A 27,521-nucleotide genomic window follows, 5' to 3' on the forward strand; every position below is an offset into this window, starting at 1 on the left:
GGGCGCTATTGAACCATTTATTGCAAATTGAATAAGAAATCTCTAAAATATTCATGCTGATGACAAGCCTGATGTGTGTGTAAAGTTTCATGAGTTTTTGCACATGTTTAGACCAAAAAAAAAAAGTAACATTTTACTTGGCAAACAATGCATCGCCATGACAACGGCGTGCGACAAAATAAATAACTTTCGATAACTTTGCATCTTAAACATCTTAAGATGAAGCACACCAAGTTTAAAGACAGTCGGATAAATTTTGTAGGAGGAGTTCGTTAAAATATGACCCCTAAAAAAGGCCACAAAAAATGGCTACAAATCCCAACGTAAATCAAAATGGTGGACTTCCTGATTGGTTTAGCATATTGCTCCAAGAGACTTTTTTTGTACATCCTGAGCTCTTATGTTTGCCTGCAAATTATCATAGCTTTAGGTATTTAATCAAAACGCAAAATATGGTGTGCAATTCCCATGCATTGCTATGGCAACAGCGTGTGACAAAATAAAAAACTTTCGATTACTTTGCATCTTAAACATCTTAAGATGAAACATACCAAGTTTGAAGACAGTCGGATAAATTTTGTAGGAGGGGTTCGTTAAAATATGACCCCTGAAAAAGGCCACAAAAAATGGCAACAAATCCCATCATAAATCAAAATGGCGGACTTCCTGTTTGGTTTAGCCCATGGTTCCAAGAGACTTTTTTGTACATCGTGGGCTCTTATGTATGCCTGCAAATTATCATAGCGCTAGGTGAAACGTACAACCGGGAATGCTTAGTTAAAGAGGAGTTTTTTAGCTCAAAATGTGATGCCCGGCCCCTGGGGGACTTCCTGTTGCGTTTAGCACATGGCACCAAGAGACATTTTTGTAGATCCTGGGCTGTTACATATGTCTACAATTTTTCGTCACTCTAGCTGCTTCGTACAACTGGGAATGCTTCATTAAGAAGGATTTTTTTCCTTTGCAAAAAGTGCATGCCACGATAACAGCATGTGACGAAATAAATTTTTTTTAATAACTTTTCATTTTCAACATCTTAAGATGAATCACACCAAGTTTGAAGATGATCGGATAAACTCTGTAGGAGGAGTTTGTTAAAATATGACCCCTATGAAATGGCCAAAAAAAATGGCAACACATTCCAAAGTAAATCAAAATGGCGGACGTCCTGTTAGGTTTAGCATATGGTTCAAAAAGAGTTTTTTGTAAATCGAGGGCTGTTATATACCTCTACAAATTTTGGTAACTCTAGGTGAAACGTACAGCCGGGTATGCTTTGTTAAAGAGGAGTTTTTTTTTAGCTCAAAATGTGATGCCCGGCCCCTGGGGGACTTCCTGTTGGGTTTAGCACAGGGCACCAGGAGACTTTTTTGTACATCTTGGGCTGTTACATATGTCTACAAATTTTCGTAGCTCTAGCTGCTTCGTACAACTGGCAATGCTTCTTTAAGGATATTTTTTTTCCTTTGCAAACAGTGCATGCCATGACAACAGCGTGCGACGAAATACAAAGCTTTCAATAACTTTTCATCTTCAACATCTTAAGATGAATCACACCAAGTTTGAAGATGATCGGATAAACACTGTAGGAGGAGTTCGTTAAAATAAGACTCCAATGAAATGGCCAAAAAAATGGCAACACGTTCCAAAATAAATCAAAATGGTGGACTTCCTGTTAGGTTTAGCATATGGTTCAAAAAGAGTTTTTTGTAGGTCATAGCCTGTTACATATGTGTACCAATTTTCGTAGCTCTAGATTAAACGTACAACCGGCAATGCCTCGTGAAGTAAGAATTTTTAAACTCTAAATTTGATGCGCCGCCGCCGTCATATAGTATATCAAAAACTTTTCATTTTTCACAATGATGTTGTCCCAGGTGTTGAGATGGTACATCCCAAGTTTGAAGTCAATCGGGTTAACCGTGTAGGAGAAGCGGGCAAAAGTATGACCCCTGTAAATGTGCAAAAATTGGCAAAAATTGGACATTTAAATACTCATACCTCACTTTCTGTCTATTTTAGGGTACACACTTCAAAGAGGTTTTTGTTCGTTGGGATGTGCTACAGGTGCCACACAATTTTCATAGCCGTCGGACAATCGTAGCGGGACAGGGATCCGTTTAACCTATGTAGGGGGCGCTAAGGAGCCATTTTTCTGTTATCATGTATGGCGACTTTAAAATATCAAATTTTTCGCCAGGCCTGATGTGCGTGTAAAGTTTGGTGAGTTTTCGGTCACGTTTAGTGTCTCAAAAATGCGATTGTTTGCGGAGAAGAATAATAATAAGAATAACTAGAGCTGCGAGCAGCTATAAAGGGCCCTCGCAACCTGGGCCACGTTGGGGTACTTGCACGTCGGGGTACTGGCACGTTGGGGTACTGTCAAATCGGACAAGGACCATCTAAAATGTTTTTGACAAGCTTTGTGAGTGCAAAAGGCCAAAGATGATGTGCAATTCCCAAAATAAATTCAAAATGGCGGACTTCCTTTTAGGTTTAGCATACGGCTACAGAATACTTTTTGTAGGTCTTAAGCTAATAGGTATGCCTCCCAGTTTTCACAAATCTAGGTCAAGTCATCTTTAGTTGTGTATCGCTTGAATCATACAATTGGAAATGCTCCATAAAAATGCATAGAGGGCGCTATTGAGCACAACGTTGGGTTACTTGCACGTCAGGGTACTGGCACGTTGGGGTACTGTTACATGGAACAAGGACCATTTAAAATGTTAGTTTTTTCCATGCCTTGTCTGTGCAAAGTTTAATGAAAGAGGCCAAAAATGATGTATAATTCCCAAAATAAAATCAAAATAGCGGACTTCCTCTTTGGTTTGGCAAATGGCTACATAATACTTTTTTGTAGGTATTAGGCTGATAGGGGTCTGTCCTAATTTTCACAAATCTAGCAGAATCATACAATCGGAAATACTTCATAAAAATGTCTAGAGGGCGCTATTTATTGCAAATTGCACAATAAATCTCTAAAAATTCATGTTCATGACAAGTCTGATGTGTTTGCAAAGTTTCATAAGTTTTCACACATGTATAGATAAAAAAACAAAGCAGCACTTCACTTGGCAAACTGCATCGCTATAGCAGCAGCGTGCGACAAAATAAAAAACTTTTGATAACTTTGCATCTTAAACATCTTAAGATGAAACACACCAAGTTTGAAGACGGTCGGATGAACTTTGTACGAGGAGTTCGTTAAAATATGACAACTGAAAAAGGCCACAAAAAATGGCAACAAATCCCATCGTAAATCAAAATGGCAGACTTCCTGTTTGGTTTATCACATGGTTCCAAGAGACTTTTTTGTACATCGTGGGCTCTTATGTATGCCTGCAAATTATCATCGCGCTAGGTGAAACGTACAACCGGGAATGCTTCGTTAAAGAGGAGTTTTCTAGCTCAAAATGTGATGCCCGGCCCCTGGGGGACTTCCTGTTGGGTTTAGCACATGGCACCAAGAGACTTTTTTGTACACTGTGGGCTGTTACATATGTCTACAATTTTTTGTAGCTCTAGCTACTTCGTACAACTGGGAATGCTTCATTAAGAGGGATTTTTTTCCTTTGCAAAAAGTGCATGCCACGACAACAGCGTGCGACGAAATAAAGAGCTTTCAATAACTTTTCATCCTCAACATCTTAAGATGAGTCACACCAAGTTTGAAGATGATCGGATAAACTCTGTAGGAGGAGTTCGTTAAAATATGACCCCTATGAAATGGCCCAAAAAATGGCAACACATTCCAAAGTAAATAAAAATGGCGGACATCCTGTTAGGTTTAGCATATGGTTCAAAAAGAGTTTTTTGTACCTCGAGGGCTGTTATATACCTCTACAAATTTTGGTAACTCTAGGTGAAACGTACAGCCGGGTATGCTTTGTTAAAGAGGAGTTTTTTAGCTTAAAATGTGATGCCCGGCCCCTGGGGGACTTCCTGTTGGGTTTAGCACAGGGCACCAAGAGACTTTTTTGTACATCTTGGGCTGTTACATATGTCTACAAATTTTCGTAGCTCTAGCTGCTTCGTACAACTGGCAATGCTTCTTTAAGGATATTTTTTTTCCTTTGCAAACAGTGCATGCCATGACAACAGCGTGCGACGAAATACAAAGCTTTCAATAACTTTTCATCTTCAACATCTTAAGATGAATCACACCAAGTTTGAAGATGATCGGATAAACACTGTAGGAGGAGTTCGTTAAAATAAGACCCCAATGAAATGGCCAAAAAAATGGCAACACGTTCCAAAATAAATCAAAATGGCGGACTTCCTGTGAGGTTTAGCATATGGTTCAAAAAGAGTTTTTTGTAGGTCATAGCCTGTTACATATGTGTACAAATTTTCGTAGCTCTAGATTAAACGTACAACCGGCAATGCTTCATGAAGTAAGAATTTTTAAACTCTAAATTTGATGCGTCGCCGACGTCATATAGTATATCAAAAACTTTAGATTTTTTACAATGATGTTGTCCCAGGTGTTGAGATGGTCCATCCCAAGTTTGAAGTTAATCGGGTTAACCGTGTAGGAGAAGCGGGCAAAAGTATGACCCCTGTAAATGTGCAAAACTGGGCCAAAATTGGACAGTCAGATGATCATACCTCACTTTCTGTCTATTTTAGGGTACACACATCAAAGAGGTTTTTGTTCATCTGGATGTGCTACGGGTGCCACACAATTTTCGTCGCCATAGGACAATCGTAGCGGGACAGGGATCCGTTTAACCTATGTAGGTGGCGCTATGGAGCCATTTTTCTGTTATCATGTATGGCGACTTTAAAATATCAAATTTTTCGCCAGGCCTGATGTGCGTGTAAAGTTTGGTGAGTTTTCGTTCACGTTTAGCGTCTCAAAAATGCGATTGTTTGCGGAGAAGAATAATAATAAGAATAATAATAATAAGAATAATAATAAGAAGAATTCCTACAAAAACAATAGGGCCTCGCAGCGGCACCGCCGCCGCCGCTGCTCGGGCCCTAATAATAAGAAGAATTCCTACAAAAACAATAGGGCCTCGCAGCGGCACCGCCGCCGCCGCTGCTCGGGCCCTAATAATCATGTCGAACACAAATGACCATCAAAACGGTGTATGGGTGTATCTATAATTTTTTTTAATTACTGTAGTAACGGCAACGGTTGCAGTCGACACACCTACATGTTGATTAACAGCCGGTTCCTTTGCTCTCCTTTTCTACTCCCACTGACCTCAAAAGGTCAGGGTTCACCAATTCCGGTCCTCGAGGTCCGATGTTTCAGAGGTCAACAATTTTCCGTAAAATTTATCTCGCACTTGTTGGCTTCTGAATTAAAACTGATAAGTTTGTAGTTTTGCAGAGTTAGAAAAGGCGAAGAAATCAACTAGTAGGTGTGGTTTTCGTTTTGCTTTAATTAATAAACAGAAATTCCGATGTTGTGAAGTACTGAAGAACAAACCCAGACCTATGCCTGCAGTTAATTACTTTCTGATTATCTTTAATTGCTTACTTGCTAAGCGGATTCAAAAGAGTAGGTGGTTACTTGGAATGAACGGGTCCACCCTGTTAAGTATTTAAGGATGAAAAATTTCTGATGCTGACACGGGACGTCGACAGCAGCATCCTGCACTGTAAGCATTTGATTGTTTTTCCTTGCATCTTATTTCATTTGTACAATAAGGCTTAATCTCGTTCTTATGATCGCATTTGTGAATTGATGAATGCTTATAATGTAAACGTCTCTCTCTTTTTTTTTCTTTTTTTTTTAAAAAGAAGCATCCCTCCGTGGCTGTGAAACATGACATCTCCAACGATGATGATCAAATGGGTAATGTATAAACCTTTGCCACATTTAATATTTAACAAAGTGTTAGATTTGACAAAACATGCACAGTATTCTAATACTACATTTTACCTATCAATCGACCAACTAGTGTATTGACATAAGGAATATGGGGTATACTGTACTCTAAAAAGAGAATTGTTGAACAAATTTAAGTTTACAAATTCAATTGTTGACCAATTTAAAAATAAAAATAAATCACTTCAATTGGTAACACACAATTGAATTAAGTTAAAGTAGCTCCAATCAAAAGTTTAATGAACTCATAATTAGTTAAAATTAATATATTCACTTTGGTCTAACTTAATTCAATCGTGTTTAACCAATTGAAGTTATTTTATTATTTTTTTTAAGTTGGTTCAACAATTCTATTTGTAATCTCAAGTTGGCTCAACTTCAACAATTCCATTTTTAGAATGTAGGACGAGATAAGTTCACGTACTTCTTCCTACTCTGAACATGTAAACTGCGTTGATCTATGACATCTATTGATAATCCTTTTTTTTTTTTTTTCAAATTTTTTTTTTCATATCTTGTAATGCGTTCAATCAATCAATCAATCAATCTTCTCCTGCAGTTGGGTATCACTTTCGTGCTCCTGCATGCTGGTAAGATCCCTTTTATTAAGAAATGCAAGCAAAACCTTCACAATGCTTCTGTTCTGTTAAATCAGCTGTCTGTCAGAAACGTATACCATTTGATAACATAATCATGAATAATAAACACCTTTCCGTGTGTGTATTTTTCTAGGAGCGCTGGTGCAAGCCAACGGCGACCGTAAGCATGCTCCTCATTTTCTTCATTCTGCATGTACACAGCAAATCGGTCATAAATTTCCAGTGTTCTATCAAATAAGCATACAAGCAGGGTTATTTTAACACTGTAAGGATAAAATAAATAAAAAATTAGTTACACTGTCCGAGTAAATTTCCTTGAGTGTTTGGGTTGATGTTTGGGTGTAACCTGAATAGCATTACCTTGAGTGTTATTAAATGACCACACCCTCATTTCCAATGATGGAAACTTGGGAAACTTTCCAGCGCGCTGTCAACATTTCAAAAGCGATAACACCCAGTTGTTGTTGGGGCGGTGTGGATCAGTGGCGGCGTGATCGTCTCGCAACCCCGACTGCGTGTGTTCGATCCCGGGCCAGTGTGACAATGTTAAAGTATCCTTGAGCAAGATACTGAACCCCCAGTTGCTCCTGATGCTGAAATCTGAAACGCTTTGACGGCCTTGTCAGGAGGAAAAATGCGACATAAATGAAGTACCGTTTATCGGAGCAGGTGGAGTTTGGGTTCGATTTTTAACGCTGACACTAGTGCAATACATTCACAAGTGTTTAAACACTGACATTGTTTACAGACAAATCTCTAATAACAATATTGAGGCACTTACTTGCTAATGCAAGCACACATTGATGGCTTCACAAGCAAATTGGGTTCCCCTTCATCTGACAATTAGCATCGATTTTAAACATAGAAGGCCAAAACATCCCTAATGAAAATTAAATTGCACGAATAAACTAGCCTCTAGAGGGTGCTAGAACTGCACAAATGGAAATCAACCTGACTTTTTTTTTTTTTTTTAACAGATGTGTTCCTTTTAAATATTGTGAACATGACGACGACGATATCGTGGCAGTTTTAATAACACGATATCACGATATTGCCCTTATCGTTACATCCCTACTGGTTATGCGTAAAAATCACTTTGAAAAGTGTAAAAGTTACACTCATTGGTGCGGACACAAAACACTTTCCTAGTGTTAGATTTAACACTCTCAGTGTTAATCTAACACTGGTTTCAAACTTCAAAGGCATAACACCTCCTACAGGTTGGATTCACATAAATGCATCTAATACAGATATCTGATCTGACATTTATTGCAATACACTTGAATCTTTTTCTTATCGGTCAAATAGTGATATTTTCAGTCCTCTGATCTACAATTTTTCCATGTTCTGTGTAAAAACTCCACCTTCTGTCCTGACGGATGACAGGTCCAGGATGCTGGACTCGATGGTATGATCGCGACAACCCCAGTGGGGATGGAGACTTTGAGAATCTCAGCAACCTACGCAATGAAAACCCAATGGAAATCTGCCCTGTGCCGATTGAAATCGAGGCTGAGACTATAACTGGGGGCAGTGTGGCTTCAACAGGCGACGTCATCAATTCGTAAGTACCGGATGCAGCACAAATATACGCACTTGTTATGTTTTTTTTTTTGTTTTTTGTTTTTTTTCCTAGCTAAAATGTACATTCAGTAGGTTAGCTTGTCAAGAAAAAAATGGCTTTTGTGTTTGTTAGCATTGTTAGGCAATAATTAAAAAGCTTGTTCGATATTGGAGCAGGAAACGCAATGATGGTTTTGATTTAAGAAACAAAACAACAAAACAAACAGTTTTTATGGTTTTTGCTGTGTCACATCTAAGAAGAAGGCAGACAACTTCATCACTAAGCATCTTCGGGGACGTGAAAACATGCCCTACGACTGGCTGGTCAACGGGCCTCGCCCAAAGTCACCCACGACAGTGGAGAAGCAGTATAGAGAGAGGAAAAAAAAAAAAAAAAAACTTTTTTTTTTTTTTTTGAGAGTCAGTGACAGGAACTGGAAGCGACATATCCAGTCCCAAGTTGATTGTATTAACGTGTCTGAATCTCCTGTATCGGCCCGTCTCTACAGATTTGACACAACCGTTGGATTCATCTGCATAAATGCAGAACAAGCGAGTGGAGGTTGCTCAGATTATCGAGTTCGTTTTCGCTGCCCCCTCAACTTCTGCCCTATTGAAGGTAACCCTTTGTCCATTATAAAATTAAGTCGGCCTACTCACAACATATTTAAGTCTGTATCTTTCTTTAAATTGTTAAGTCACCTCTAAAACAAGCCGCCTGTAATAATGAAGTACCGTATTTCCACAGCAATGTGAGTCGTAAGCTTGTTTTGTGCTATGTGGTCTGAAGGAGGAAAATACCTTCTTTGTCTTTGTATTGGCCAATCTACAGTCTTCATGTCGTTAAGTCCTGCGATTGGCTGGCTACCAGTTCAGGACGTACCCCGCCTCCTGCATGTATATAGCTGGGAGGATAGGCTCCAGCACACCCACGACACGGACGACGGCTTGATGGATGTGTTGTCAAGTCAAAATAGTCTACAACAATTTGATGTATTTTTTTTCAAAATGTAATATATTGTACATCCATCCATCCATTTCCTTAACCGCTTGCTCCTCATAAGGGTGCTGGAGCCTATCCCAGCTGGCTTCGGGCAGTGGGCGGGGTACACCCTGAACTGGTAGCCAGACAATCACAGTGTAAAAGATTGTGTTGAATGTTATTTACTCAAATATTACAAAAAAAAAAAAAAGGATTAAAAAAAGCAGCATAAATAATTTAATGGCGTACTCACTATTGAAAAAGGCGTGGGGTGGGGGTGATCATCTTTAAAACCCGCAAAATATTGAAGCACAACCCGAGATAATCCCTCAATGTATGAGTTTTTTCTTGATGGGCTTTGCGTTCATTTCATTGATGATGTTATGACAATAATGATGTAGACCAATCTACAACTACGGATAAAAGTCACGTGACTTTTGGCAGTGATATTCTGCCGAACAGTTTTAGGTGCCGAAAACCCAAGATCCACATGCGCAAATGCAGTCAACTTTACAGCAGAGGGCGCTGTTGAGATCGGGTAACCAATCGCAGCTCACCTGTTTTCTCGGTTTGGCCATGTGACATTCACAGACTGAGCCGTGATTGGTTACCCGAGCCCTTGTGATGTCACTTTCAGTCGACAGCAAATTGCAAAATGTGTTTTTACAAGGTACTAATTGTACGTGAAAAATAATGAAAGTATCAAATTAATTATAGACAAAATCTTAACTTTTTATTGCTATAATGGGCTAAATAAGTGAAGTATCCCTTTAAGCTAGTAATATGTTATGTGGTCTAAGTCTGCTGGCATTAAGGTACAAAAGCAAGTCACAACATAAAATGTATGATATATGAAGATATGATATATGTGTCATCACTGTGACCTAAAAACATGCACCACCCTCTCAACGATTGCTCCAGAATGCTGGACTCCATGGTTAGATCGAGACAACCCCTCTGGTCTAGGAGATTTCGAAACTCTTCCTGACCTGCACAAAGAAAACCCGTGGAAGATCTGCAAACATCCGATTCAAATTGAGGTCCAAACCACATCTGGAAACAGTCTTGGTTCAACGGGCGATGTGATTTATGCGTACGTACGAGTTGAACTACAAATGTTGACGCCAAATCTATTTGAGATGTGTACTGACCGAGTCTGCCGTTTGTCTTGACAGAGCTGACACAGACGTAGGATTCGTTTGTCGGAATTGCGACCAGCCAGAGGGTAGTCATTGTACAGATTATCAAGTTCGTTTCTTGTGCTCTCTGGAATTCTGCCAACCAAAAGGTAATCTTGCACTTAATACACGACTGTAGACTTTACACCGATCTGATCAACTGAATCTGATAAGCAGATATTTAGCGTTTTATGTCAAATCGGTGGTCATGATGTCGTAATTTAATCGATCTGAGCCTCAAAACAAGTAATTGCAGCAACTCCAGGGATGTTGTGTGCTGCCATTGTTAATAATCCAAAGGTTTCTCAGCATATAGCGTTGAAATGTGGACAACAAATTTCACCCAACTTAGGTGGTACTTTAATGGAGAAAACTGCATTAATAGTACTTTGCATTTTATCTTCCAAATTTTAATTTACATCACTTAATTCCTGCCACGTTCACGTTTTTCTCTTTTTGCTATTTATGTATTTATAATTTTTATTTCTTCTCGTCCTCTGTGGATGCATTTGTTTAGAATGCAAGACTGCGTGGTTCGATCGAGACAATCCTTCTGGGAACGGAGACTTCGAGTTACTCGAGAACCTCCAAAATGAAAACCCGAATGAAATCTGCGAATTTCCAGTCGATATTGAGGTCAAAACTGTTGCTGGAAATACTCTGTTTTCAACAGGGGATATCATTTCTATGTAAGTACTACAGTAGATCCACCGCATACTGTATATACACACTTTTAGGCTCAATTTAAAGGGAGTCAACTCAAGCAAGCATAACATGAAATTATATCTTGCTGTTCAGGTACATTTGTAAACTCCTACTTGGTCCAATCAGATCTACTAGTTCTATCTATGCTTCCATCCATTTCGCACAAAATACATTGTACACTAAACTGCGAAGCAAACTGAAAGCTGTAAAACTGTTTTGATTGAAGTGACTCCTTTCATTTCTACAGATTGGATGCAAATACTGGCTTCGTCTGTCTAAATGATGACCAGCCCAGCGGAACTTGCTCTGATTATCAAGTCCGCTTCACATGCCCCAACGATTTCTGCAAAGAAAACGGTAATCATGTGTCATTCATCTTTTAAATACTATATAAATACAGGATGTACACACTTGAACTCTTTTTCAGTCTACACATCTGGGCTTATGTTAATGTTTGCTGGTGATTTTTTTCCTAAACAAAATGTCTCATTGAGCTTAAATTCACAAATATGCAATTTCAACACCATTACACATAATACTGTGGGGCCGGATAGAACATATTATTGTCAAGATATTTTTGGAGGGTTGACTTCCTCTTTAAGCTTTGATGAGTTATTTCACAATTATATTGACTCTCCAAAGTTAATTTCCAATCATTCTTTTATTCCCCAACCCTTGCAATGTGCCTGCTCTTGTGATTGTTCCAGAATGCTGGACTCCGTGGTTGGATCGCGACAACCCCAGCGGTACTGGAGACTTCGAGACGATTGATCAGCTACGCCTCGATTTTCCACATCAAATCTGCCCGGCACCATTTGAAATTGAAGCCGAAACGATACATGGGTTCAGTGTGGCTGCAACGGGGGACGTAATTCATGTGTAAGTACTCGATCCACCACACGCATGAACAGCAAAAACATACACATATAGACTTAATGGTTGAAGGAAAATGTATTTCAGTAGTCATATTTGAGGCAATTGTAAAGGATACGGGATTGACACACTTCTGTTACCCAACAGAGCCGACGTCGAGACGGGATTCATCTGCAAAAATCACGATCAGCGGCATGGCGTCTGCTCGGATTATCGTGTTCGTTTCAGGTGTCCCCTCGATTTCTGCAAACCACCAGGTAACCATGGTTAAGCTGTTCCTTAGTCAAACGAAATAATTGCCATAATTGTTATTCACACATATGTTATTCTACACCATTCCCGTTATTCTTATTATTCCAATTTATTCCTCGCACTTTTTTGACGCACTACTACTCCCACATTTTTCAACCGATTCTCGCCGTTCAAAGTTCGACATATTCCAAAAATTCACGCAACGCCCGCTTCCATTTTTCTCTGTTCAAAAATTCACGGCTTACCCACAAATTCACGATTTCGTACCCGGTTTTTCCCCATTACTCTTAATGGGAGATTCTACATTTTCCATTTACGTCCACATTTTTCATCCAATTCACTTCAATCCAACTTCAATATATTCCACCAATTCACGCCATGAGCTCTTCCAGCTATTCAGTTCCAAAATTCACGCGTTACCCGCAATTCCCGATTTTGTACCCGATTATTTCTATTATGCAAAAAAATATATATGTCCTGTCTTTTGTCATCTTCTACTTTGTCCAGGCAAGCTTTTATTTTTATTTTTTACTAGCCACTTCAGCCTATGGCTCTGATTAACTCTTGTTAGCTGCACCAACTGATTCCAGCTCACTCGGTCTTTGGGCTTCACACCGGCTGCCAAGTAGCCGAAATGACCACATGACGCTCATTTAGCACGCAAAATCTGAATTGGTGGGTGACTTGCAAATTATGGTCTCTCTGAGCCACCGTAGTGTAATAAATGCATGCGCTTCGCCACTATTCTACAATATAGCGACATCTAGTGGTCACTTGTTGCACACTGTGACTTTAAAATGATCTTCATTGAAAAACAAAGCGTTTCTTTCAAATGTAAAAACATTTCTTGGTGACCCCAAACTTTGAACGGTAGTGTATGTTCATAATTCCTAGCGCACTGGGTCTGATCTGTGTGATCTCTTGGACAATGCCTTCAGAATGTTGGACCAGGTGGTTTGATATCGACAACCCTGACAATCAGGGCGACTTTGAAAGGACTTGTAAAATTCGTCTGAGGTACCCATGGGAAATTTGTGACATGCCAATTGGTATCGAGGCTCTGACAACAGCTAATGCCACTGTGGATTCAACAGGCGATGTGATTCATGCGTAAGTCATAAACGCCTCAAATGTCTCCCGTACATTATCTTAAAAAAATAAAATAAAATCTCTAGCGCACAACAACCAGGAAGTGAACTAACAAGATGCCCTCAAATACATTAATTCTCAGCTCCAACAATAACGGAAAGCTGAGAATAAAGCTGTCATTGCACTAATTGACCTCTAACTGTCTACGCAGCACTGACCCAGAAACAGGTTTCATCTGTAAGAATTCAGATCAGAATGGAGGACGGTGTTCTGATTATCAAGTGCGCTATAAGTGCCCCCTGAGTTTCTGCTATCCTCAAGGTAAGTCAGTCATTTTTTTATATATATATATATATATATATATATATAATTAAAATAATCATGTCCACCAAACAGTGTGCTACACCGAGTGGTATAACGTCGACCAACCAAGTGGAACAGGTGACTTTGAGCTGCTATCGCGACTGAAGCCAAAGAATCCTGACATCTGCAAAAACCCTATCAGCGTCGAAGTCGTCACTGCTGATAATGACATCCCTTTTGCACACACCGGCCAGATAAGCTTCATGTAAGTTGTCTTGACGGTAAAAAACAAACAAAAAAAAACTGCACTCTGTGTTTTAAGTGGGCCGGAATGCACCGGTATGGAGCTCCGGCACTTAAAAAAAAAAAAATTATATATATAATATATTGCAGTTTATACAGCATACTATACGACTAAAGCATTTTATTTATTTTTCAGATATAGCCTCTCTGAGGGATTTGCCTGTCGCAACGAGGACCAGAAGGACAAACGATGCTTGGACTACAAAATTCGTTTTGGATGCCTGTGCGAATGAAATGTCATCTGCTCAAAATATGCCTTCGCTAAGAGGTGTTAATGTGCTCTGTCATTATTATTTTTGATAAGAAATATTTGCTGACACTATCGCTGAGAGTGTGCTGTGACAACATAGACATTTAGTTTTAAATTACCACTGATATGAAAATATAACCACATTTTAATATATTGCATAGTGCTTATGGTATACTTTATGAATTTTTCAGATCTCTGCGGGACTTGCCTGTCGCAATGAGGACCAGAAAGAAGAACAACGCTATGATTACAAAGTTCGCTCTGGATGCCCGTGCAAATGAAATATAATCGAGTCAAAAATCTGCATTTTGTAAGAGGTGTAACCTAACTCTGTGATTGCTATTCCTGATATAAGAAATATTTGACACCATTTAGACCTATCAATGATAATGTGTTGTGATTTTGAACAGTAGCATTTCACTTTTATTTTCTTCTTCATGCTTATTCAATGGCTGTCCAACAACTAGCTTAAACAATCAATAAAAGGCATATTTAAAACAAAGTGTTATTTCATACTGCACTTTACACCAGGGGTGCCAAACCTACAGCCCACGGGCCGGATCAGGCCCACAAAGGGGTTTAATCCGCTACAGTAGGGACCCATCTGGCAACAATAAGGAAGCAGAAGTGGTGGCAACAATACTTTATTTACATCATGTAAAGTGCTTAAGTGGTTGGGTTAAAAATTACAAAATAGACACTTTATTAGAATCACAAGTTTAAAAGGCAACCAAAACACACTAAACTTGAGGTCAATTGAAATCCAATGAAAATGTTAGTCATTCACACCAAACAAGTAAGGAAACAAAAACCGCAAAAATTACATACTACAAACACAACCAGCCAAAGTGCATCAGTGCTTTAAATTAATACTACATTTTAAGCTAAAAGGGACAAAAGAGAGCTTTAAATTTATGTACCAATGAATGAATGAATGAATGAGAGTTGGCTAAACAGTGACGGCTAGCTGCAACAAAACAACACTTAACACAATCGACGCTCCAACTGAGAAACTTTCCCAAGACCACTCCGTGACTTCTTAATAAAAACAAACACGATATATGAAAAAAAGGACTAAATTCTAAGCCAACAAGTAATAAGGTGCTTTACCTACCTAGCGAGGGTCAACCGACTACACCGGTGTTTAACATCAGCTTGATTAGCTTGCTAACAAAGTGGGGCGGGATTTGACGGGGCTGATGCATTTAGGGACCGTCAGAAAAAAAACGAACGTCCTATCTAACCACCTGGTTACAAAAGAAATCTCAAAGTCTCAAAAAATATATATATAAAAAAAAACTAAAAAATGAACTACAACTGATTAAAATTAATAAATAAATAATAATAATAATAACAGACCTACACTTCATTCACTGCCCCGCCCTATGGGCATCACATGATACAATTGAACAATTATATGTTTAGTTCTCCATGTAAATTGCATAAATTAAATATGCCCATGCAATATCGATGCATAGATTATAATTTTGCAATTTTGAGAGAGAGAGAGAGAGAGAGAGAGAGAGAGAGAGAGAGAGAGAGAGAGAGAGAGAGAGAGAGAGAGAGAGAGAGAGAGAGAGAGAGAGAGAGAGAGAGAGAGAGAGAGAATGGTAATTGCCTACCCATAATGCTCTTGTCACCTGACCAATCAAAGGCGCCAAAACGCCCTATTTAAGACGTTCGTAAACGAGGTCAAATGTGTGGACTTCCACTTCTTCAACGGAGGGGACAGCGGCAACGGTCAAGCACAGCTCGGATGGTGAGTAGGACAGTTGTCGATGTATGCGGCAAACTGGTCGTAACTCGAAACAAGTAAGTGTTCGCTTTCAATCACGCTTGCCAAATTGTGAAGGAAATGGACGGTGCCTTGTCTCGTTTTTACGTTTTTTTTAGCTAGTGGAAAAACGGCTAACAGATGCATGCTAACGTCACCGTTAAAGTGAGGAGGGATTCAACTCTCTATTTACTGTTTTTCTTGTCCGTATTTCCCACACTTAAGTCATTGTGAAGTTTGTTTGCCAGCAGCATTCAACAGAAATGCTAATCTTTTGAAGTATTACTATACTCCTAACTTTCTAATTGAATTGTGTTCAGCGAATTCCGTCAAGTTCTTTGGAGTTGCATTTCAGGCCACACTTTTTTCCATCGTTGACATCTACAGCATCCTGTAAGCATTTTGAGTTTCCTTGTATAGTTTGAATGTGCACTTGCAGTTAAGACTTGTTGAACCACCTTTTTTCTCTCTGAAGGAGAAGGAAGCCCCTTGCTGTCGAAATGACACATCCAGTGATCAAATGGGTAACGTATATCAACATTTACCCTTGTTAAAGACATTTGAGACAAAAAAAAAAACAACTTTTTGCATGATGTTGTATTAGCAAGCACTAGTCTAAACCCGACATTCGGATTCATGTTGCGTCTGTGACAAATGAAGCAGATTCAAATTGCACATGCTTTGTCATTCCCCAGCAGAGGGCAGCACAGGACATAATTGCAGTGTCCTGAAATTGATAAATGGATGAATTAACCTGCTTAACGTTTCCACAAACCCAATATTGATCGGAATATCTGGTTTACGCTACAAAATTTATAGTTTGTATAACTATTATTCCAAAGAATAGATTGGCACGTGAATTGCAGTGAAACATAACATGATACTCTGCAGTTTCTAATAGTACATGTCCTTCTACAGTTGGGTGTCACGCTTGTGCTCCTTCATGCTGGTAAGATCCTATTTAAAAAAAAAAAAAATGCATCCTTGACCTGAATGCTTCTGCTCCAACGGTACAAAAATTCTTTCTTTCAATTTTTCTAGGAATTGGCGTGCAAGCCACCAGTAATGGTAAGCAGGCTACTCATTTGCTTGTGCATGTACTGCATGATGTGTATAGAATTTTATTTTAGACTGCTAATGTAGCGTTTGCATTGTACTATATGATGGCTACAGCAAAAAATGTGCAAGTACAACACGTAGCCATGTTTACATGATCTGATGATGGCATTAAGATGTCAGCAGGGAAAAAGTGACAATCTGCTTGCTGTGGCCTAAAAATATGTGCAATAATCTCTGATTGATCAGAATGTTGGACTCGATGGTTCGATCGCGACAACCCGTCTGGGACTGGAGACTACGAAACTCTTCCCGAGCTGCACAAAGAGAACCCAGACAAAATCTGCCAATATCCAATTCAAATTGAAGTCAAAACCAAATCTGGGGCCAATGTTGGATCAACGGGCGACGTCATTCATGTGTAAGTATGACATGTAATGCATTTTCTTTTTTTTTTTCCTTCCCCTTTTAGCTTCTGATAGTTTTTGTTTCTGCAGATCTGACACACGCAGGGGATTCATTTGTAAAATTAGTGACCAGCCCAAAGGTTATTGTGCAGATTATCAAGTTCGTTTCTTGTGCCCTCTTGAATTCTGTCAACCTGAAGGTAACTTGACACATAATGCACAACAGTTTTTTTTTATCTTTTTTAATTCATTTCTCAAAATGTTTTAAAGGAAAGAAATGTCATGTTTTCCTCAACTTCAATTATCTATTTGTCCTCCAAACTGCCCCAACCACATTGGTCCTTCATTTGTTGATTCAATAGTTGGCATCAGTCTGCCATGTGCTGTGAATTGGTTTCAAATAAAGGTGGCAACAGGACGTAGTGCGGCTGACTGAAGAGGTTGCAAAATCTGCCTTGAAGTGGCTCATTGCATGCTATGAACGCTTAAAGTTAAAAAGAAAATGGTGATCTCTTAACATGTTCAATTATTTATAATCAAGTACAATAGATATTGATGCATGATTTGAGCCTGTTGGTTCAACTTGAATAAAATGTCAACTTGATTTGGCTGTTCTGAGCCATCAAACTGCAGCGCCAAATGAGTCCTGTTAGCCAGGATCAGAGGTGCCCAAGTCCGGTCCTCGATCCAGCCGGTTTTCAATGGCTCTCTTTGCACAAGCATGATGATGATCCTAATCATGAATCAGGTGTTGGAGGACCCAACTTGGGCGCCCATGGTCAAGATGAATCGGCAGATTTGAGTGTTCATGTTTGGCCAAATGTGTATCGTGGTGGCGTTTTTCAAAAAGTTTGGCCTTGACTGTGTCGTCCCTGTTATAAAAGTGCAACTTTGAACTAGTTTGAACATGTTCTCTGATAACGGTAATAAGTGACAAAATGCTTATGACAAATTGTCTGACTGACTTTCAATGTTTGCTCCAGAATGTTGGACTCCGTTTTTCGATCGAGACGACCCGTCTAGGACTGGCGACTACGAAACGCTTTCCGATCTGCACAAAGAGAACCCGGGGAAGATCTGTGACCATCCAATTAAAATTGAGGTCAAAACCAAATCTGGCGACAGTGTTGGATCAACAGGCGACGTCATTCATGTGTAAGTATGAGATGAACTCGTGTTTTTGACTTGTTTTAGTTTTCCCCCACTGAGAGAAACTCGTCTCTGCAGGTCTGACGTGCACACAGGATTCGTTTGTCGAAATCAAGACCAGCCAAATAATGGACAATGTTCAGATTATAAAGTTCGCTTTTTGTGCCCCCTTCAATTCTGCAAGGCAAAAGGTAATTTTGCATGAAATATACTTTTGTATTTATCTGAAAATGCTTTCTTCAAAATGTGGTAATCACGTTGCATCAAATGCACATTTGAAACCAAAGGCAGTGTAGCTAATATAACAAACTTGCTAGTTTCACATTAGTCATCCACCTTTTGCTTTCTACTTGTGACTGAAGAATGTTGGACTCGGTGGTTCGATCGCGACAACCCGTCTGGGACTGGAGACTATGAAACGCTTCCCCGCCTGCACATAGAAAACCCTTCAAAAATCTGTGACCATCCCATCACAATAGAGGTCAAAACCAAATCTGGAGCCTTTGTTGGGTCAACTGGTGATGTGATTCGTGTGTAAGTACAAGATGAACAAATGGTGACTTGAAACACTTTTTGAGAAACTAATTTTTTTGCCATTTCTCACTCCAGAGCTGATGCGCACAAAGGATTTATTTGTAAAAATGTTGACCAGCCCAATGGTGATTGTGCAGATTATAAAGTTCGCTTCTTGTGCCCACTTGATTTCTGCGAGCCAAAAGGTAATCGTGTGTAAAATGATTAATTTATCTAAATAAAATAAATTCATCAATCCTTGCTCTGTACTCACGCCTGCTCCAGGATGTTGGACTCGTTGGTTCGATCGCGACAACCCGTCTGGGACTGGCGACTACGAAACGCTGACCCACCTGCGCAAAGCAAACCCATCAAAGATCTGTGACCAACCAATGAAAATTGATGTCAAGACAAAATCTGGAGCCAGCGTTGCTTCAACAGGAGACGTGATTCATGCGTAAGTGCAAGATGGGCTGGGCCATGTTGACTGATTAATTTGCAATATGTTCTATGCAGCACCACTAGTCTAAACACAACAGTCTGAATTATTGCTGTTTGTGGAGTAAGAATTGATCTGCTACTTCCTGTCGACTGCCAATGATTTCACAGCTCGCCTGTTTTCTGAAGCTGAGCAGGTGCCAAAATGGCCATCCTGCACACACTTGTTTAGACTAGTGGGGCACATGCAACACTGATTTATATATATATATTTTTTTACTTCTGTTTACCTATTTTCAATTTGTCTCTTCCAGATCTGACACTCGCACCGGCTTCATTTGTAGAAATCGTGACCAGCCCCACAATGGCCGTTGTGCAGATTATCAAGTTCGTTTCTTGTGCCCGCTTGAATTCTGTGACGCTGAAGGTAATTTTGCACAACACTATTTCAGCATATGATTTATTTATTTTTTAAATTTGTTAAAAATTGTAATTAAATGCCTGTTTATAAAACTACTTCAGCACAAGGAAAATGTGTCATGTTGCTGGTTAAACTTTCCTTTGTTTCTCCCCCAAACGGCCCCATGTTGGTTCACTTGGTTTTGATTGCAAGAAGTTGATACATTTTAGCCACCAATTCTCCCCCAGTTAGTACAATGATTCAGTTTCAGCATGCTGGAAAACAAAGTAGGCTTTACCAAACAAATGTATGTCCCCTCCCCCAGTGGAACCCAATTTTGTTCTCAATTTTAGTGTGCACGACTCCATGGTATGATCGCGACAACCCGAGTGGCACCGGCGACTACGAGACATTGAAGAAACTCTACGTTGAGAATCCAAATGAAATCTGCAAACCTCCACTCGGCATTGAGGTCCAAACTGTGGCTGGAAATTCTGTGGCATCGACGGGGGATGTCATTGCCTTGTAAGTACCACATCCAGTGCAAATGGTTTCTTTGTTGCACTGCATGTCAATCTTTTTTCCCCCTTATTGAAAACCCTGTCATGGTGCCATTTTCTTTGATATTTTGCAGCATGGACACGACTACTGGTTTCATCTGTAAGAATGCTCACCAGGAGAGAGGACGCTGTTCAGATTATAAAGCTCGTTTCATATGTCCCATCAATTTCTGCAAAAAACGGGGATCATGATGTGAAATAAACTGAGCTTCAAGTCATTAATGTTTCATGTTTGCTTATTTTATCCATGAGAATTGCAATGCTATATTTTAATTCATTCCTTGACCAGTTTGAATCCTGAAATGTTCTTTAATATAAGTAACTAGAATCAAGCTTTTCATCTCCAAATTGTTTGAATTTTGTGTCTAAATACAGTACAACAGAAGTGGGATAGACTTTACAGTGACTAAATGGCACAGTTGAGGGAGCCAAATCTGCTTTGACATTTAAAAAGATGTAGGATTTAGTGGTGAACTAATTTAAAAACCCAGTATTTCAAGAATTGTATGAAATTCTACCAAATGAATATTTATTTCAATGTATACACAGCGTGATTAAAATTGCCAAAATCATCACGATAAAAACTCTTGGACATGTTAAGTGCTCAATGTTGCCACCATTAGCAGCACAGGTCACATCAAGCTGATATAGAAGGACTTAATATTGGCTTGGTGTGTGTGTAGTGATGCCCAAATGAAGCTTTGCAGCCAATTGGTTTGCACATGTAGAGAAGCTTTCATTAGTGCTTCATTTACTCTGGTGTCAAGAAGTGTGGCTGTTTGCTTAGGACAAAGATATGAATGTGCTTGTTAGTAATTTTGGATGTGAACAAAGTACAAGTGTTTATGGCTAATTTGTTCATTTTTATTTAGAAACTTGACCATGCAATTGAATGCTAATTAAGCAAATAGATAAATTAGGTGAAAATTACACAGTAATTATTAGTAACCAGTGAATGTCATTGAATTGAATGCATTAAATATGTGGTAAACAAACCAATGAAAGATAAATTGCGTGTATATTAGAAATTATCAATTGTAGATGAATTGTAAATGGAAAGACAAAAGTTGGAATTGAAGCAGTCTGAAGCTGGTTTCAAACCCTCGCCTCCTGTTTACTGTTCAATGAGCTACTGCACTGCCAATCTATCCAACTGACCCACAGGAGACTTTGTGCCATCATTGATGTGTTGTCAAATGGAAGGAGTGTTATGTGTGATTGAACTGCATTAAATAAAATGTATGTTAAATGAATAAAGAAAGATAAATTGGTTGTAAATTACAAATGAGAAAAAATGAATTATAAATGAAAATGCAAAAGTTGAAATTCAACCAGTCTGAGACTGGTTTCGAGCACTCACCTCCACTTTACTGTTCAATGAGCTGCTGAATGAGTGAACATCAGAGCCAATTGGTGTATTTGTAATTTAAAGTGTCATCCGATGCTGAAAGTCATCAGTGCTGATTTGGGACACGTGTTTAAATATGTTTTACAATTAGGACAAGACCAAATGGTTAAGAGATTTGTTTTAACTTTAAAAAAAAAAAAAAAAAAAAAGGAGTATGTACAGTCAGAGGTGGGATTCAAACCCACAACCTCCTGATTTCTGGACAAAGAACTTACCCATCACAGCTGCAATAAAATCTGACATTTATTTAAACCTCCTCACACTGGGGACATTTAATAAATAAATGCATTTCCTGATATGTTAGTCAGTTGGTATACTTCCCGTTTGCATTATTGCCAGACACATGCAATGTACAGTCAGCAGTGGGCTTTGAACCTGCAACCTCCTGCTTACTGTACATGCACTCTAACATTTGGCACACATTGCAAACAGTACATGTGCAAACCAATTGGCTGCAAAGCTTCATGATGCTTCATTTGGCCATCACTACACACACCAAGCCAATATTAAGTCCTCCTATATCAGCTCAACATGGCCTGTTCGGCTAATGGTGGTCACATTGAGCACTTGTAAAAAAAAAAAAAAAAACTTCAAGGCATGTTCAACACATGTCCAACAGTTGCTCTTATGATTTTGGCAATTTTAATCACCCTGTGTATACATTTATCAAAAGAAATTCATTTGATAGAATTTCATACATTATTGAAATAGTGGGTTTTTAAATTAACCTAGTTCACTAAATCCTACACGGTCCTTTTTAAAGGTCAAAGCAGATTAACTCCCTCAACATTTAGTCACTGTAAAGTATATTCTCACTTCTGTTGTACTGTACTTATACACAAAATTTAAACTAACACTTTGAAATGACTGGAATCAAGCTTTTTATCTCCAATTTAAGGATTCAAACTGGTCAAGGAATGAATTAAAATATAGCATTGCAATTCTCATGGATAAAATAAGCAAACATGAAACATTAATGACTTGAAGCTCAGTTTATTTCACATCATGATCCCTGTTTTTTGCAGAAATTGATGGGACATACGAAACGAGCTTTATAATCCGAACAGCGTCCTCTCTCCTGGTGAGCATTCTTGCAGATGAAACCAGTCGTCGTGTCCATGCTGCAAAATATCAAAGAAAATGGCACCATGACAGTGTTTTCAATAAAGGGGAAAAAAGATTGACATGCAGTGCATCAAAGAAACTATTTACACTGGATGTGGTACTTACAAGGCAATGACATCCCCCGTCGATGCCACAGAATTTCCAGCCACAGTTTGGACCTCAATGCCGAGTGGAGGTTTGCAGATTTCATTTGGATTCTCAACGTAGAGTTTCTTCAATGTCTCGTAGTCTCCGGTGCCACTCGGGTTGTCGCGATCATACCATGGAGTCGTGCACACTGAAATTGAGAACAAAATTGGGTTCCACTGGGGGAGGGGGCATGCATTTGTTTGGTAAAGCCTACTTTGTTTTCCAGCATGCTGAAATTGAATCATTGTACTAACTGGGGGGAGAATTGGTGGCTAAAATGTATCAACTTCTTGCAATCAAAACCAAGTGAACCAACAAGGGGCCGTTTGGGGGATAAACAAAGGAAAGTTTAAACAGCAACATGACACATTTTCCTTGCGCTGAAGTAGTTTTATAAACAGGCATTTAATTACAATTTTTAACAAATTAAAAAAATAAATCATATGCTGAAATAGTGTTGTGCAAAATTACCTTCAGCGTCACAGAATTCAAGCGGGCACAAGAAACGAACTTGATAATCTGCACAACGGCCATTGTGGGGCTGGTCACGATTTCTACAAATGAAGCCGATGCGAGTGTCAGATCTGGAGAGACAAATTGAAAATAGGGAACAGAAGTCAAAACAAAAGATAAATCAGTGTGTTGTATGTGCCCCACTAGTCTAAACAAGTCTGATTAACAGGTGCGTGCAGGACGGCCATTTTGGCACCTGCTCAGCTTCAGAAAACAGGCGAGCTGTGAAATCATTGGCAGTCGACAGGAAGTAGCAGATCAATTCTTACTCCACAAACAGCAATAATTCTGACTGTTGTGTTTAGACTAGTGGTTTTGCATAGAACATATTGCAAATTAATCAGTCAACATGGCCCAGCCCATCTTGCACTTACGCGTGAATCACGTCTCCTGTTGAAGCAACGCTGGCTCCAGATTTTGTTTTGACATCAATTTTCATTGGTTGGTCACAAATCTTTGACGGGTTTGCTTTGCGCAGGTGGGTCAGCGTTTCGTAGTCGCCAGTCCCAGACGGGTTGTCGCGATCGAACCAACGAGTCCAACATCCTGGAGCAGGCGTGAGTACAGAGGAAGGATTGATGAATTTATTTTATTTAGATAAATTAATCATTTTGCACACGATTACCTTTCGGCTCGCAGAAATCAAGTGGGCACAAGAAGCGAACTTTATAATCTGCACAATCACCATTGGGCTGGTCAACATTTTTACAAATAAATCCGTTGTGCGCCTCAGCCCTGGAGTGAGAAATTGCAAAAAAAAATTAGTTTCTCAAAAAGTGTTTCAAGTCACCATTTGTTCATCTTGTACTTACACACGAATCGCATCACCAGTTGACCCAACAAAGGCTCCAGATTTGGTTTTGACCTCGATTGTGATGGGATGGTCACAGATTTTTGAAGGGTTTTCTTTGTGCAGGCGGGGAAGCGTTTCATAGTCTCCAGTCCCAGACGGGTTGTCGCGATCGAACCATCGAGTCCAACATTCTTCAGTCACAAGTAGAAAGCAAAAGGTGGATGAATAATATGAAACTAGCAAGTTTGTTATATTAGCTACACTGCCTTTGGTTTCAAATGTGCATTTGATGCGACGTGATTACCACATTTTGAAGAACTTAAAAGCATTTTCAGATAAATACAAAAGTATATTTCATGCAAAATTACCTTTGGCCTTGCAGAATTGAAGGGGGCACAAAAAGCGAACTTTATAATCTGAACATTGTCCGTAATTTGGCTGGTCTTGATTTCGACAAACAAATCCTGTGTGCACGTCAGACCTGCAGAGACGAGTTTCTCTCAGTGGGGGAAAACCAAAACAAGTCAAAAACACGAGTTCATCTCATACTTACACATGAATGACGTCGCCTGTTGATCCAACACTGTCGCCAGATTTGGTTTTGACCTCAATTTTAATTGGATGGTCACAGATCTTCCCCGGGTTCTCTTTGTGCAGATCGGAAAGCGTTTCATAGTCGCCAGTCCTAGACGGGTCGTCTCGATCGAAAAACGGAGTCCAACATTCTGGAGCAAACGGTTAGTCAGTCAGACAATTTGTCACTTATTACTGTTAACTACCAGCTGGCTCAGATCAGAGAACATGTTCAGACAAGTTCAAAGTTGCATTTTTATAACAGTGACGACATTGTCAAGGGCAAACATTTTGAAAAACGCCACCACGATACACATTTGGCCAAACATGACCACTCAATCTGCTGACTCATCTTGACCATGGGTGCCCAAGTTTGGGCCTCCAACACCTGATTCATGATTAGGATCATCCTGCTTCTGCAACGCTTGCTGATGAGTGAGACCTGGAAAACCCGGCTGGATCGAGGACCGGACTTGGGCACCTCTGATCCAAGCCAACAGGACTCATTTGGAGCTGCAGTTTGATGGCTCAGAACAGCCAAATCAAGTTGACATTTTATTAAAGTTGAAACAGGTTAAAATTATGTTTCAATCCGTCTTGTATTTGATCATAAATAATTCAACACGTTAAGAGATGACCATTTACTTTTTAACTTTAAGCGTTCATAGCATGTGATGAGCCACTTAAAAGCAGATTTTGCAACCTCTTCAGTCAGCCGCACTACGTCCTGTTGCCGCCTTGATTTGAAACCAAGTCACAGCATAAAGCAGACTGATGCCAATTATTGAATCAACAAATGAAGGACCAAAGGTTGTGGCAGTTTGGAGGACAAATGGATAATAAAAGTTGAGGAAAACCCGACATGCTCTTTACTCCAAATTTTTTTTCTAGAAATGCATTTAAAAAAAAAAACAACTGTTGTGCATTATGTGTCAAGTTACCTTCAGGTTGACAGAATTCAAGAGGGCACAAGAAACGAACTTGATAATCTGCACAATAACCTTTGGGCTGGTCACTAATTTTACAAATGAATCCCCTGCGTGTGTCAGATCTGTAGAAACAAAAAGAATCAGAAGCTAAAAAGGGGAAGAAAAAAAATAAATAACTTTACATCTCGTACTTACACATGAATCACGTCGCCCGTTGATCCAACATTGGCCCCAGATTTCGTTTTGACTTCAATTTGAATTGGATATTGGCAGATTTTGTCTGGGTTCTCTTTGTGCAGCTCAGGAAGAGTTTCATAGTCTCCAGTCCCAGACGGGTTGTCTCGATCGAACCATTGAGTCCAACATTCTGATCAGAGATTATTGCACATATTTTTAGGTCACAGTAAGCAGATAATTGTCACTTTTTCCCTGCTGACATCATCAGATCATGTAAACAGCTACGTGTTGTACTGTCACATTTTTGCTATAGCCATCATATAGTACAATGCAAACACTACATTAGCAGTCTAAAATAAAATTCTATACACATCATACAGTACATGCACAAGCAAATGAGTAGCCTGCTTACCATTACTGGTGGCTTGCACAACAATTCCTAGAAAAATTGACAAAGAAATAATTTTTGTACTGTTGGAGCAGAAGCATTCAGGTCAAGGATGCATTTCTTTAAAAAAAAAAAAAAAAAAAAAAAAAAAAAGGGGGATCTTACCAGCATGAAGGAGCACAAGCGTGACACCCAACTGTAGAAGGACATGTACTATTATATACTGCAGAGTATCATGTTATGTTTCACTGCAATTCACGTGCCAATCTATTCTTTGGAATAATAGTTATACAAACTATAAATTTTGTAGCATAAACCAGATATTCCGATCAATATTGGGTTTGTGGAAACGTTAAGCAGGTTAATTCATCCATTTCTCAATTTCAGGGCACTGCAATTATGTCCTGTGCTGCCCTCTGCTGGGGAATGACAACGCATGTGCAATTTGAGCCTGAGAGCAATTTGAATCTGCTTCATTTGTCACAGACGCAACATGAATGTCAGAATGTCGGGTTTAGACTAGTGGTCGCTAATACAACATAATGCAAAGAGTTGTTTTTTTTTTTTGTCTCAAATGTCTTTAAGGGTAAATGTTCATATATGTTACCCATTTGATCACTGGATGTGTCATTTCGACAGCAAGGGGCTTCCTTCTCCTTCAGAGAGAAAAAAAAAGGTGGTTTAACAAGTCTTAACTGCAAGGGCACATTTAAACTACACAAGGAAACTCAAAATGCTTACAGGATGCTGTAGATGTCAACGTTGGAAAAGTGTGGCCTGAAATGCAACTCCAAAGAACTTGACGGAATTCGCTGAACACAATTCAATTAGAGACAGTTATCAGTATAGTAATACTGATAAAGATTGGAATTTCTGTTGACTGCTGCTGGCAAACAAACAAACCTCACAATCACTTAAGTGTGGGAAATACGAACAAGAAAAACAGTAAATAAAGAGGTGAATCCCTCCTCACTTTAATGGTGACGTTAGCATGCATCTGTTAGCCGTTTTTCCACTAGCTAAAAACGTATAAACGAGACACCGTCCATTTCCTTCACAATTTGGCGAGCGTGATTGAAAGCGAACACTTACTTGTTTCGAGTTTCGACCAGTTTGCCGCATACATCGACAACTGTCCTACTCACCATCCAAGCTGTGCTTGACCGTTGCCGCTGTCCCCTCCGTTGAAGAAGTGGAAGTCCACACATTTGACCTCGTTTACGAATGTCTTAAATAGGGCGTTTTGG

General features: G+C 39.4%; 3 protein-coding genes across 3 annotated transcripts; 2 read left to right on the forward strand and 1 right to left on the reverse strand.

Annotated features, from left to right (window-relative positions):
• Nucleotides 1–5,075: 5,075 nt before the first annotated feature.
• Nucleotides 5,076–14,434, forward strand: LOC144033000 (mucin-5AC-like). Its single transcript, XM_077540649.1, has 17 exons — nucleotides 5,076–5,615; nucleotides 5,758–5,812; nucleotides 6,405–6,435; nucleotides 6,578–6,604; nucleotides 7,831–8,008; nucleotides 8,517–8,626; nucleotides 9,911–10,082; nucleotides 10,165–10,277; nucleotides 10,685–10,856; nucleotides 11,120–11,229; nucleotides 11,580–11,751; nucleotides 11,893–12,002; nucleotides 12,936–13,107; nucleotides 13,298–13,407; nucleotides 13,483–13,654; nucleotides 13,829–13,960; nucleotides 14,134–14,434. Exons 2-16 carry the CDS (start codon nucleotides 5,783–5,785, stop codon nucleotides 13,923–13,925), a joined length of 1,776 nt encoding a protein of 591 aa, XP_077396775.1. The 5' UTR covers nucleotides 5,076–5,615; nucleotides 5,758–5,782; the 3' UTR covers nucleotides 13,926–13,960; nucleotides 14,134–14,434.
• A 1,179-nt stretch (nucleotides 14,435–15,613) lies between these two features.
• LOC144033003 (mucin-5AC-like) lies at nucleotides 15,614–20,457 on the forward strand. Its single transcript, XM_077540653.1, has 15 exons — nucleotides 15,614–15,701; nucleotides 16,037–16,109; nucleotides 16,192–16,240; nucleotides 16,635–16,665; nucleotides 16,758–16,784; nucleotides 17,022–17,193; nucleotides 17,270–17,379; nucleotides 18,163–18,334; nucleotides 18,407–18,519; nucleotides 18,691–18,862; nucleotides 18,938–19,047; nucleotides 19,127–19,298; nucleotides 19,594–19,706; nucleotides 20,033–20,204; nucleotides 20,314–20,457. Exons 3-15 carry the CDS (start codon nucleotides 16,217–16,219, stop codon nucleotides 20,429–20,431), a joined length of 1,506 nt encoding a protein of 501 aa, XP_077396779.1. The 5' UTR covers nucleotides 15,614–15,701; nucleotides 16,037–16,109; nucleotides 16,192–16,216; the 3' UTR covers nucleotides 20,432–20,457.
• Nucleotides 20,458–22,624: 2,167 nt separating this feature from the next.
• On the reverse strand, nucleotides 22,625–27,411 carry LOC144033001 (mucin-5AC-like). The gene is made up of 15 exons (XM_077540650.1): nucleotides 27,367–27,411; nucleotides 27,016–27,086; nucleotides 26,882–26,930; nucleotides 26,440–26,470; nucleotides 26,299–26,325; nucleotides 25,905–26,076; nucleotides 25,722–25,831; nucleotides 24,761–24,932; nucleotides 24,576–24,688; nucleotides 24,227–24,398; nucleotides 24,040–24,149; nucleotides 23,789–23,960; nucleotides 23,373–23,485; nucleotides 22,878–23,049; nucleotides 22,625–22,768 (listed from the first exon to the last, which is right to left on the reverse strand). Exons 1-15 carry the CDS (start codon nucleotides 27,394–27,396, stop codon nucleotides 22,651–22,653), a joined length of 1,632 nt encoding a protein of 543 aa, XP_077396776.1. The 5' UTR covers nucleotides 27,397–27,411; the 3' UTR covers nucleotides 22,625–22,650.
• Nucleotides 27,412–27,521: the final 110 nt, after the last annotated feature.

The sequence above is a fragment of the Festucalex cinctus genome, chromosome 13, assembly GCF_051991245.1.
Source record: "Festucalex cinctus isolate MCC-2025b chromosome 13, RoL_Fcin_1.0, whole genome shotgun sequence".
NCBI classification, from domain to species: Eukaryota; Metazoa; Chordata; class Actinopteri; order Syngnathiformes; family Syngnathidae; genus Festucalex; species Festucalex cinctus.